This window comes from Olea europaea, chromosome 12 (assembly GCF_002742605.1).
Source record: "Olea europaea var. sylvestris chromosome 12, O_europaea_v1, whole genome shotgun sequence".
NCBI classification, from domain to species: Eukaryota; Viridiplantae; Streptophyta; class Magnoliopsida; order Lamiales; family Oleaceae; genus Olea; species Olea europaea.
In genome coordinates this window covers 10,750,849-10,762,074 of record NC_036248.1, presented here as the reverse complement: position 1 = coordinate 10,762,074, position 11,226 = coordinate 10,750,849, and the positions used below count along the sequence as shown (strand labels likewise).

At 35.7% G+C, this 11,226-nt stretch overlaps 2 protein-coding genes across 4 annotated transcripts; both read right to left on the bottom strand.

The window, feature by feature from the left end:
* Nucleotides 1-4,113: 4,113 nt before the first annotated feature.
* Nucleotides 4,114-5,005, bottom strand: LOC111405588 (3-hexulose-6-phosphate isomerase). Its single transcript, XM_023034539.1, has one exon. It carries the CDS (start codon nt 4,941-4,943, stop codon nt 4,326-4,328), a length of 618 nt encoding a protein of 205 aa, XP_022890307.1. The 5' UTR covers nt 4,944-5,005; the 3' UTR covers nt 4,114-4,325.
* Nucleotides 5,006-5,518: 513 nt separating this feature from the next.
* On the bottom strand, nt 5,519-9,894 carry LOC111405587 (protein phosphatase inhibitor 2-like). 3 transcript variants are annotated; one of them, XM_023034537.1, is made up of 5 exons: nt 9,794-9,894; nt 9,207-9,269; nt 8,208-8,323; nt 6,636-6,809; nt 5,519-5,917 (listed from the first exon to the last, which is right to left on the bottom strand). In XM_023034537.1, the coding sequence occupies exons 2-5, from the start codon at nt 9,212-9,214 to the stop codon at nt 5,619-5,621; spliced, it is 597 nt and encodes a 198-aa protein (XP_022890305.1). In that variant the 5' UTR covers nt 9,215-9,269; nt 9,794-9,894; the 3' UTR covers nt 5,519-5,618. The 3 variants fall into 3 exon arrangements, with proteins under 3 accessions (XP_022890305.1, XP_022890306.1, XP_022890304.1); XM_023034538.1 differs by lacking the exon at nt 9,794-9,894 and adding an exon at nt 9,664-9,682; XM_023034536.1 differs by lacking the exon at nt 9,794-9,894 and having other exon boundaries at nt 9,207-9,453.
* Between the last annotated feature and the right edge of the window lie 1,332 nt (nt 9,895-11,226).

Below are 11,226 nucleotides of genomic sequence, written 5' to 3'. Positions count from 1 at the left end.
ACAAAATTAAGAGCTTATTTACGGCCCGTAACCGTTTATTTGATTTCTAGAGTAAATTTGGTTAAGTATATGTTCTCTCGCCCTATTTTAGACCAAAGGGTAGGCCTTTGGACGTTAGCTTTATCAGAATTCGAAATACAATATATACCCCAAAAGGCAGTCAAAAATCAAGCTTTGACTAATTTTCTAGCCGATCATCCATACCTTGACATGCCTGAAGAAATTGAATTAGAAATCAATTCGTTCGAACTAAAACCTTGGTTTTTGTATTTCGATGGGTCAAAAACCTCTAAAGGTGCAGGAGTAGGAGTAGGAGTAGGAGTAGGAGTAGGAGTAGGAGTAGCATTGATAAATCCTTTAGGGATTTGCTACAAGTTCGCATTCACTTTGGATAGAATGTGCACCAACAATCATGCCGAATATGAAGCCTTAATCGTGGGCCTAGAACTAATGATAGATATGGGGGTAAAGAATATAATTATTAGAGGCGATTCTCAATTGGTAATTCACCAATTGATTGGTGATTTTAAATGTCAAAGTGATTCCATCATGAGTCAATATGAAATCGCCCAAGAATTGTTAGAAGAATTCGACCAAGTAGAACTTCAATACGTTAATAAGATATATAATGAAGTGGCAAATGATTGGCCCAGATGGCCTCAGCGGCAAAGAGTTTAGAAACGAAGGACCTTGAGTACAAGGGAATAGCGGACCGACCGCCACTTGTTCGATGGCCTCGACGTTATTAAATGAAGGACTTAGATAGAACTCTTTGAGTTCGACATTGGCTGGTGCAAGGAAGTTCGGAGTTATATATGGCCGAGTGAGGAGTTTCTGGAAGTCTTCGAAACTGAAGGAGTCACCAGACTGGGATTGTGAAGCAGCCATTAGGAACGAAATAGAGTTTGTCGAAAGTTTGCGTAAGAAACGTAGCAGAGAAGCAAGAAGATGAACAGTAATATTGCGAAAGAGAAGCGCGAAAAAATGAGGCGAGATTTAGTGGTGCAATGAAATGACGTGTATTTGGGGGGTTATAAGGGTTTGCAAACGTCGCACCTTTTCAGGCTATGGAAGAAAACAATGATTGAAATTTTTGGGAATTTCGAATGTTGTTGGGAAACACAAAGTGAATATGGCAAAAATTAATAATTGGTATTAATTCTGTCATATTGGGAAGTAATTGTAGACACACAAAAAGTTCAGCCCAAATCGAATGGCCCAAGGAATGAAGCCCAATTGGAGGATCCCCAAATTAGATAGCCCAAAGAACGGCCCAATCAAGGCAATGCAGGGTAAAGACCCAAATAGGAAAGCTCATGAACGCGGTAATACCATCACCCAAGGTTACAAGTTGCCCAAGATTTGAGAGAATGGATTGCCATGCAGTCGCCCAGAGCTGTGACCCTGTTCTCGCCCAAACCTTCGAGTCGCCCAAGATTTTAGCAAACATAAGATGTTATGGTTACCCAAATGTGCGGTTAATGAAGCAGTTATTAAGTAGCCCTATCATGTTCCACGATTCAAGGAATTCAATTGAAAACGGTTGAACGACAAAAAGTAATGGCAGCAGTTAGAGAATGCTGTTCCATGACAAGTTGGCCACTACGAAGAAAGTGGGCAGTTATAGAGCGATTAAGCAGTTTTTAAGCGGTTGATCATGAAGAGATCATCCAGGGAGTATACAAGAAGGAAAAGACAGAGCAAAGAAACCCGAATCAAACACTCTCGAACAGAGAATATGTAACTTTAAATTTCTTAGTTTAGATTTAAACACTTCTTTTCAGTAACTCGTGTGCTTGCGCCCCTTGGAGGCATTCTGTTTTTATTTTCCAATTGTGAAGTCGTCGCCAATAAAAACACCCATTTTTGGGACTTTGTCTCAAGAGGTTTGTCCCTTACACAATCGTCTGATCCCTTTTTAATTGTTAGCGACTAACCCACGCGAAACAGTATGTATGTATGTATGAATTAGCATGAGTTTCATTTATTTTGTAATTTCAGTTTTAACAATACATATTAAAATCATTATTTGATTATATCACACTATGTTAAAGAGTTTTTGAAGTTAGTTTTTAAAATTATTAAAATATCGCAAATTATATTTACTTATTTCCAATCAAACGATGAATAAATTCTTCTAGCACTTGACTGACTTGAGAGGGTGGCATGTATTATGTAAATCAATTAAAAACAGCAGTAAAATCCAATTAGGCCTACAGGTTCATTAGCAGTATCAAGAAAGTTAGCCATCCCATGTCAAGAAATTTAACCATATTCTTCCCCGTAAAAAGGCAGCTAAATCAACGAAAGGTCGAGGTCGTAAGAGTGGGTTTTAATGTAAAAACTCAAATATAAGAAACTTCAACAGTTACATTTCAAGTTGAAGAGGAAAAAAAGGAAAATCTTCACAGCTAGATTGCCTCATCATGAAGTGCACATTAAGAATAAACAATTGAAGATTAATCAAACGTGAATCCAAGACCAAAAAGGCCATATCTAGTACACAATATCATATAAAATTTTAACTCTCTTTTCTTATTTAAATTCTCTTCAATATGGTCAAGTCCAACGTACCCAGCATGACAAAAAAGACTTCAAACTTCATGTGTCACAAGAGTCCACACATCATGATTTCTGAAGAAAACCACATCTATGAAGCTCAAAATCACAGTATAAAGGTACTGCAGATGAATAAGTATATCCGGAGAAATAGAAGAGTATCAAAAAGAGCGAAAATTTAGTGCAGTGAGATCTAACTCCATCCAATCAATCCTCATCTATATCTTTACAATATAATATCCTCAACTCTAAACACCTCTAGCTTTGTGGCACCAGTACATCTCTACAGGCTCAAACCAATCATAAACCTTATTCACTGAATGAAATTGAAATTAGTACAATTCCCATTGAAACCTCTCCAGTAATAGTTATAATTATTCTATAGCAACTAAATGAAATTCAACTCAATACTTGTAGTTACTTGAAGGTTAGCAGCAATACACAACTACTACATATAGCGATGGCTTAGTATTGGTGTAAGAGATTCTTATCTCATCTAATACTAGCACAGATCGAGATCAAGAACAGCATTTAATTGGTGACTTGGTTCATAAAGATATATGACTCATAGATGTAGTACACACAAAAAGCAATTTGGCAAATTATCTATCGATTACTAATTCATTGATGAATTGTTAGGCACCAAGACCAAAGTTGTTGGTTCAAATCTAATAGGTCACTCAGCTTAAACAATGCCACACTGTCAATACGTATGTAAACTAAAAGAAAGCATTAATGTTAGAATTCTAAGACGATATTTGGGGGAACTCTCTTGTGTAAAAATACACAAAGTAGCCAAGCAAAGCGTAAAGAAAACAAAGAGAATAAAGTATTGAAGCTCTGGAAGCATGTTTATCAATCCAAATTGCTCCCCTCGATGCAATACGAGAATCTTGTTACAGAATTCGCTCACTTCTTAAAAAACCTATAACAATCCAAAATAGTGACCGTGTAAAGTGAGAAAATGATAGAACAATACCATCATGAAAAGTGCAAAATCCCATGGCAATAAAAAACAAGGATTACCAATGTAAATACAGCCCAAACAAAGATAACCCACCAAATCACAGACATTGCAATTTCTCTAACCAAGCCAGAGCAAGGCAACAAATCACATGCCCATTGGAGATCAGTGAGCAAGTTATCGTCAATTTGAGATAAGCGGAGAAGAAGTAACACGCCAGCAGGCAAAAAGAACGCAAAACTCTAATCAATTTATACTAATATATCCTCCTCAAACTTTTATATGAGTTGATTCAACATATCATATTTCACTGTATTGCAGCACGGTGCAATGTAAAAAGATATTTCCAGTGTATGAATTTTTAATTAAGGGTTAAATTACATATAGCTTAAATATGAAAGCAATAATCGGTGTATCAAATTCTTCATACTTAATTAGTACTAAGGAGCAAGAGTAGAGTTGATGGAAAATTGCCATTACCACAAGCACGTGCAAACAACCACAAAGGTTAAACTTACTCAATGTTAATTAGTAATTTGTATTTTGGGTTTGCAGGTAGCAATTAGTCCTGTTAGGCTTAACCAACGAAAAGAAGGAAGTTGATGATTTAGCACTAGGATTAATGATAATAATTTGTAATTAGAAACATTAGTAACTAATAATAGGAAGAAAATTAAGAAAGGAGCAAGCAAGCACCGATCGAAGATATGGCCTATACAAAAGGAGATGCATTATGCATTTATTAAAGATGGATGATACTTGCGCCAAGCCTCCAACCCATGCAACCCATTTCTGCACACTCTTACTCTAGATTGGTATGGCGAGCTCGAACATCATCAGGGCGCTGCCCCAAAATCTCACCCAATTTGAAAACCACAATCTCGAACAACACAAACATGGCCCCTTCATATAGACTCCCCATTGGAAGCAACGGTCTGGATTCACTTTCCCCCACTCTATCATGATCCTGATCATTCGCCATTGTTTGAGCCGGTATATGGGCCACTACAGTTGCATGCTTCACGGAGGATCCGGATTCAGGCTGAGCAGTCAGTAACAGCACACGAGCACCGTTGGATTTCGCCACGCTGCATAAAGCGTCAACGGTGGAGAAACCACCGGGACCCGCAGAGGCGATTAAGAGATCGAGAGAGGAAATTGGGGGTGTGGTCATGTCGAATATGCAGTGAACTGAGAGGCCAAGGTGGAAGAGTCTCATGGATAGGGCCTTAAGCATCAGACCTTCTCGGCCTACGCCGTAGACGAAGACTTTGCCGTTACGGCTGGCGGCGGCGATGATTTCCTCCACTAGAACGTTCATGGCCGGTGGTTTTGAGGTGTTTGCGTTGAAAACGGAGCTTATTTGATTGCATATTTGGGAGGCGAGAACTGACATTGAAGTGTTGGGTTCTTCAGCCATTCACGCCAGACTCTCTCTTTCTCACTCTTGCTTAAACCGTTTAGCACTTTGTGCAATGATTGCCTCCTGGATACCTTATCCATTCTTTAAGCGGTTTTTTCTTTTTTCCGTTTTATGTATTTTTAAAAAAATTGCATACTCACATAATTCGTAGTAAAAATTAGCCTTTTTTAAGTTATGTTTGAGCACAATTACCTACAGATTAATTTTTTTCTCAATCTCATTTATAATCTCATATTCTTCCAATAAAATAATTTTATTCATTGTATTCTTTAATCAAGCATTCTCCAAAAATCACTATTATAAAACTTATTTTTCGACAAAATAATAGGGCTCGAATATAACCTTCATTTAAAGTCAGAAAGGAAAATATATTTTTTCATTTCTTGTGATGGGAAATGAGCAACTCTTGAGAAACTAATCGATAATTAAAAAAAAGATCAAACTTTGTCAAGTTCAATTATATTCAATCTCAAACTTTCCCATCTTGTCAAATCAATACAAGAAATGATGGCAGTGAAAGGACAACATCGTAAGCTAAAGTAGTTAAGGATTAGAACATAGGAAACAAGACGTGACGAAGAAAAATGTAAAAATGTAACTTAAAATAATTAAGAAATACAAATTTGTACGTTGTAGCAAATTCTTCAAACTTAATGTTAAAAAAGCTCCAAATCAGATTACCATTATAATGTAATACAACAAAACTGCAACGAAAATGATCAAGAGACAGTTAATGTTGTTTGTAAGGAGCCTTAACCTCATCGAGGGTTCCACATTCTTCATGTCTTTGACTCCAGCAGTTGACAACGGCAATGTATCGCAACTTCTGTCATTTTCACAGTCCTCGACCTCCCCATTAGAGTCGGCTTCGAGAAAGGAGTGCTTTTGACGAAGTTCTTTAACTTTCTGAAATTCATCATAATGGGCTCTCCTATGCTCCTTGAAGTTCCGGGACCTCTCAGAATCGGAATCTGATAGAAGTGTAACAGAAAATCAAAGAGGTGCTTTCAAGGACTGAACATACTGTACAAATTGCTGCGCATTTTACATTTTAGCCTCCATGAGGCAAAATTTACAAAAACATTTATAAATAGTCAAACTTCATTTTCAATCATACATTCCAATGGACCTACAAGTACTATCTACCACTCATTTCTATAACCGTTAATAGGTTCTTCCCAAATGGAACAGAACAATATCATTGATCCCAAACCTATTGCTTCCAGTATTGAGCTTACGGCATTGAACCTTCAAATATGGGCATAGGGGTCATCAATCTCTATTATAGTTGTAAATTTATTTTCCTAAGTAAATTGTCTAAATATTTGTTAAATGGTCACGTGACTGCATAGAAACATGTCCCACTTCAAGTTTCTAGGCAAAGCTCATTTTGGGGAGGAAACCAAACTAGCTTCATCAAGTTGGACATGTCATGATGATTTTGGACGATTTCAATAATTGGGAACTAATTGTGCAACTATAACAAGAGGTTGAGGGCTGACTTGCTATAAGGTCAATCAATATGTGAGGACCTCCCTTTATATAACGTTTAGTTCAATACTATATTATACAACACTGCAGTATGTTCTCATGAGTTAACATTAACATTCATCATTATTGTAACCAAAACATTATGTTTTCATCATTGAATATCAAATGACAGACGGAAAAAATGTAGAAGAGACAAACCTTCATCATCCTGATCCATGATGTCTTCCTCATCTTCAGATGACGTCCAGCCTGAGCTACGTGGATTATTGTTGCTAGAGGAAGCTACATCAGTCAATGCTGGACATATAGCATCTGCGTCCAGTTCATTATCATGGCCATCCTCGAAACTTCCTCTTCTAGGGGATAATGATACTTTAATGACCAACAAAACCAGCTAAAGTCAAAGGATTGGAAGTAAGAATTGCAAAAACTTGAAGCTACAAAAGGACTTCTCTCCAAGATAAATCAAATTCACGTCATAGCTTCGAACTTCAACTTTGATTTTTTGATGGAAAACTATATATGTTATTGGTTCTGTTAATAAAAATAAAAATAGATCTACGCTACTGAAGTGCGAGTTACTTGGTATCACATAAAACTACACAATACCTCAGTCGGCAGCACTCTAATGAGCAATCAGACTAACACGTGGACCATTTTATAAAACATTTATTAATATACTTCCATCATCAAAATACTATAAAACTAACCACTTATTGAAACTTAAACTACATTCTCAATTCTAAATTGGAACCGCTTAAGTATTCCATTTATGGGCTTAAGAACCATGACCCACATTAATATGCTTATAGGTTCTTCAATGACCTACTGGACTCAGACAAAAACTGCACATATTGAGACTTCTCAGGAAACGTAAGCCACTCTCTTTCACCTCCAACGCAAAAGGGTTTATTTTCCTTGGCAATATATAGGCCAAACATGAAAGCAGTTGACTCTGCTGCCAAATTCATGTTCTTCCATAAACATAAATAAGTTCATAGGCTCTTTTATGTGTTTTATTAAGTTCACATTAACATGCAAGAATGGTAGATCAGGACTCAAAGCAGAAGACGTTACAATTGTAACACCTTGAAATGCTTTAGGTTTTGCAAACGTGGAGGACTTCCCAGGAACAGTTTCACGACTCCACTTTTCATCTTAGGTGCGGAAGAAAGCATCTTAATTTATGAACATAATAAAAATCTCCCGGGCTCCGAAGTTGCAGGGATTTCTTAAATATATCATGGAGTGGCCATAAATGAAGTTGCTTTAGATTGTGTTTTAACATAAATCACGATTAGTTCCATGTTCTCCTTTCACTGTGTTGCAATTTGCAAGGTAATCCAAATAATCACATATGATAAGCTAAGCTTAATACTTTGAACATTAGCAATTTCTAGAAAATTTTGTAAGTCCCTAGATTTGATTTAAAAATCTGCTTTTACAATGCAAAACTAAATTCATTTTGCACAAACTCAATTTCCAGGATTTTCCTCGAACATGATCCCTCAGGAATTATGCTATTTGTGCAAGTAGCTAACCACCCACCCCAATGGTCCTAGCCTTGAGTAACTAAGCATTTTCTAGACTTGATGGGCTATTGAAAAGATTTCATACAATTAATCCCATTGTCATGTCAACAATGAAATAAGGGGAAAACCTTGACAAGTAACAAGGGATTGTGGGTTCTACATTTTCTTAAGGAAATCATTGTTGGTAAAATCTATAACAAAGATATAAGGTGATATATAAGAAATTCATTGAACTTACCATCATCGTCAATCAAATGACGGTGATATGGCGTCTTTGGTTCAGTAATTTTTTGCCTTACAGGTTTATTTGCTTCAATCTCCTCAAGATTAGCTTCATTCCATCTAACCCGTGCCCTGCCATCTCAACAACAATGCTTAGTTCTGTATAATCTTAAACAGCCAGAAAGTATTAATGTGCAGAAGACCAGTAAAAGCTATGCTGGCGTAAGATGTGTTATGTTTATTTCATCATAAGAAAATGCAGAATTGAAACACATGGACTGTCAATCTATGGTAACAATTTTAATAATTGGATGGTTATTGCAAAGCTATCATGAATCTTTGAAATAGCGACTGCGAGAAGGGATACATATCAAACTATACACCTCAAAGAAGATACAGCCATCTCAACCGAAGCACCTATGAGATCAAGAATTGACAGCTATCTTTTACAAAATGAAAAGTTTCATAAGGATGAGCACAGTAAATCATTGATAAGTAGAAGTAGTCTTCAAGACTCTGACACAAGTTTTCTTAACAGTCTTGCAATTTGGAAAATTTGAAATCATCAAACAAGTATCAATAATGCAGAAAAAAAGAAAAGCTAGGTTGGTGGAAGATGTCTTATGTTTATTGCATGAAAGAAAATGCAGAACTGTAAACTATTGAGAACAACAGATCTGGTGCAGAACTAATTTGGACGGCTATTGCAGATTATCCCCAATTTTGGTAGCAGTGATTACCACAGGATACATATCCTAATAAAATCATCCTCTCAGATGAAGGTACCCAATATGTTCAAGACATAATGGCTGTATGTTAAAGAAAATGAAAAAAAAGAATATCTATGATATAAAAAAGTTACAGCCAATCATTGAAAAGTACATTTGGTTTTCAATGAAAAGTTCAGTATATTTGGTTTTCAATGAAAAGTTCTTTAACATTCTTGTAGTGCTAATGGGTTAAAGTGCAAAAATGAAACACAATCACCATACAGAAAGTGTGTGGAAGGAATTACTTCTTCATTTCTGCAATCGATTATCCTCTGGATTCCCGTAACAAAAAGTAACCGTCAAGTCATCTGATGAACACGGAAACAACAGAAATAAATCTTCTTGTTACAATACACTTTCACTAAACCATGAAATTAATTGCATTATCCTTATTTCACCATTATTCAAAAAATTCAACTGAAAAAATTAGATTTTCAATTATTAAGAGAAAATTGCTTTTGTAATCACCCATTTGTAAAAATCCTTAAGATTTAAAAAAGAAAAAAAAAAGTTTTAGAAAAACATTCAATTTAATTTTCATGTTTCAATTGATCTAACCAACAAATAGCCAATCATAAATCCAAAAAGAATAAAAATAACGTTCAAATATCCAAATTAAAAAAAATGATAAAATTTGCTGTGTGATGATTATGACATCAAAAATCAATACAACAATGATATCAAGAACCATAATTTCGGTACCAGATAAACAGAATGCATGAAAGAAATTAAAACGAGAACAAATAAAGTAAACGTTTAAAGGATGAAAATTAAAACGAAAATTAACGTTTAAAGGATGAAAATTAAAAGGGGGAGAGAAATCAACTCGTACCTAACGTGAAGAGCAAAATGATGGACTTTCAGCTGTTTTCTCACGAGGAGGTAAAGTTGGGTCGGATCGTGACTAGGCACGAGACCGAGTCTGGAAGTCTGCACTTTATCGGGCTGGCCCGTCTGGCCCCCAGTGCAAGTTATTCGAAAAAAATTTAGTAAAATTATACAACAACCTGTTTATAAATATGACGATTTAAAAAATAAAAGGACGTAAGGTTTACTTAATCATAAATCATGTGATAATTTAATAATTTAAAAGGAAAAAAAATTCATAAGTCAGGTGTCAACTATGACTCAATTCAATTTTTAGGTATCAAGTTATAAAATATGAAACTCAGATATTAGCTAATTAATTAAACATATTTATTAATTAAATATAATAAGGTTACAATTATACAATTAACATTTAACGAACAGGTACATAGTTAGAAGTCACAACCTATTTATTGATCACATATTGTCAAATTAATTGGTCACATATTATGTTGACGTCACAAATAATTTTTTTTTATAGATTACAGTTTATTTTATTGGTTACAAATTTAAAAAAATAAAATACAGGTCACAGTTATCTATTGGTCATATATTTTCAAATTTGTTGATCACAAATTATCGAATTTTAAGGATGCAGTTTAATAGTTCGTTATAAATAACAAAACAGTTGGTCACATTGCCACCATTACCAACTCTACAGCCGCCACTGCCACTTGCGACCACTACCACCAACACAGCCTAATAATACAACGATTATCAACACAACTCTACCACCAACAACATGGATAGAGACATAGCCCCGACAATCCACTACCACCGACCATTTCACTCCCAACAATGACATAGCTGTCGAAACGCAAACTGAGCATCGACTTTGGACCAAATATTATTCAGATTTGAAATCATGGTACCAATTCTGGTTTTCATATCTCAGATGCAATACAAGGAGTGTGAGGTGCCAACGACGATTTACTGTGAATAGATGCGATTAGCTACATTGAACTTGCATCTAACCTTCGCGGTACCCTATTCCGTCGAAGAACCTGTAGAAGTGCTGCCTTGCACAGCTTTAGAGTTGTGCCCCTGCATGCAGAGGTATAATGCTAAACTGTGTAAGGCGGTGATGTGCCTCGAATATCGTAATGTGATGGTAGCGTTGGGAGAAGGGACGTATAGTTGTTGTAAAATAGGTTTGGGTGGAGGAGGAGAAAAGAGTTTGGTATATGACAGCAATGAGGGAAATAATTTAGGGTGGGTAAATTTTATAATATTATTAATAATTTAATTAATACTTGATTTTTGAATTGAAAAATCTAAACACCTATTTATATGTAATTTCCTCGATTTAAAATTAAATTAATACCCATACATTTATCCCACTTCCCAATTAACTCCTAAGCCAATTTTATTCCCAACCTTATCTTCTCTCTCTACACG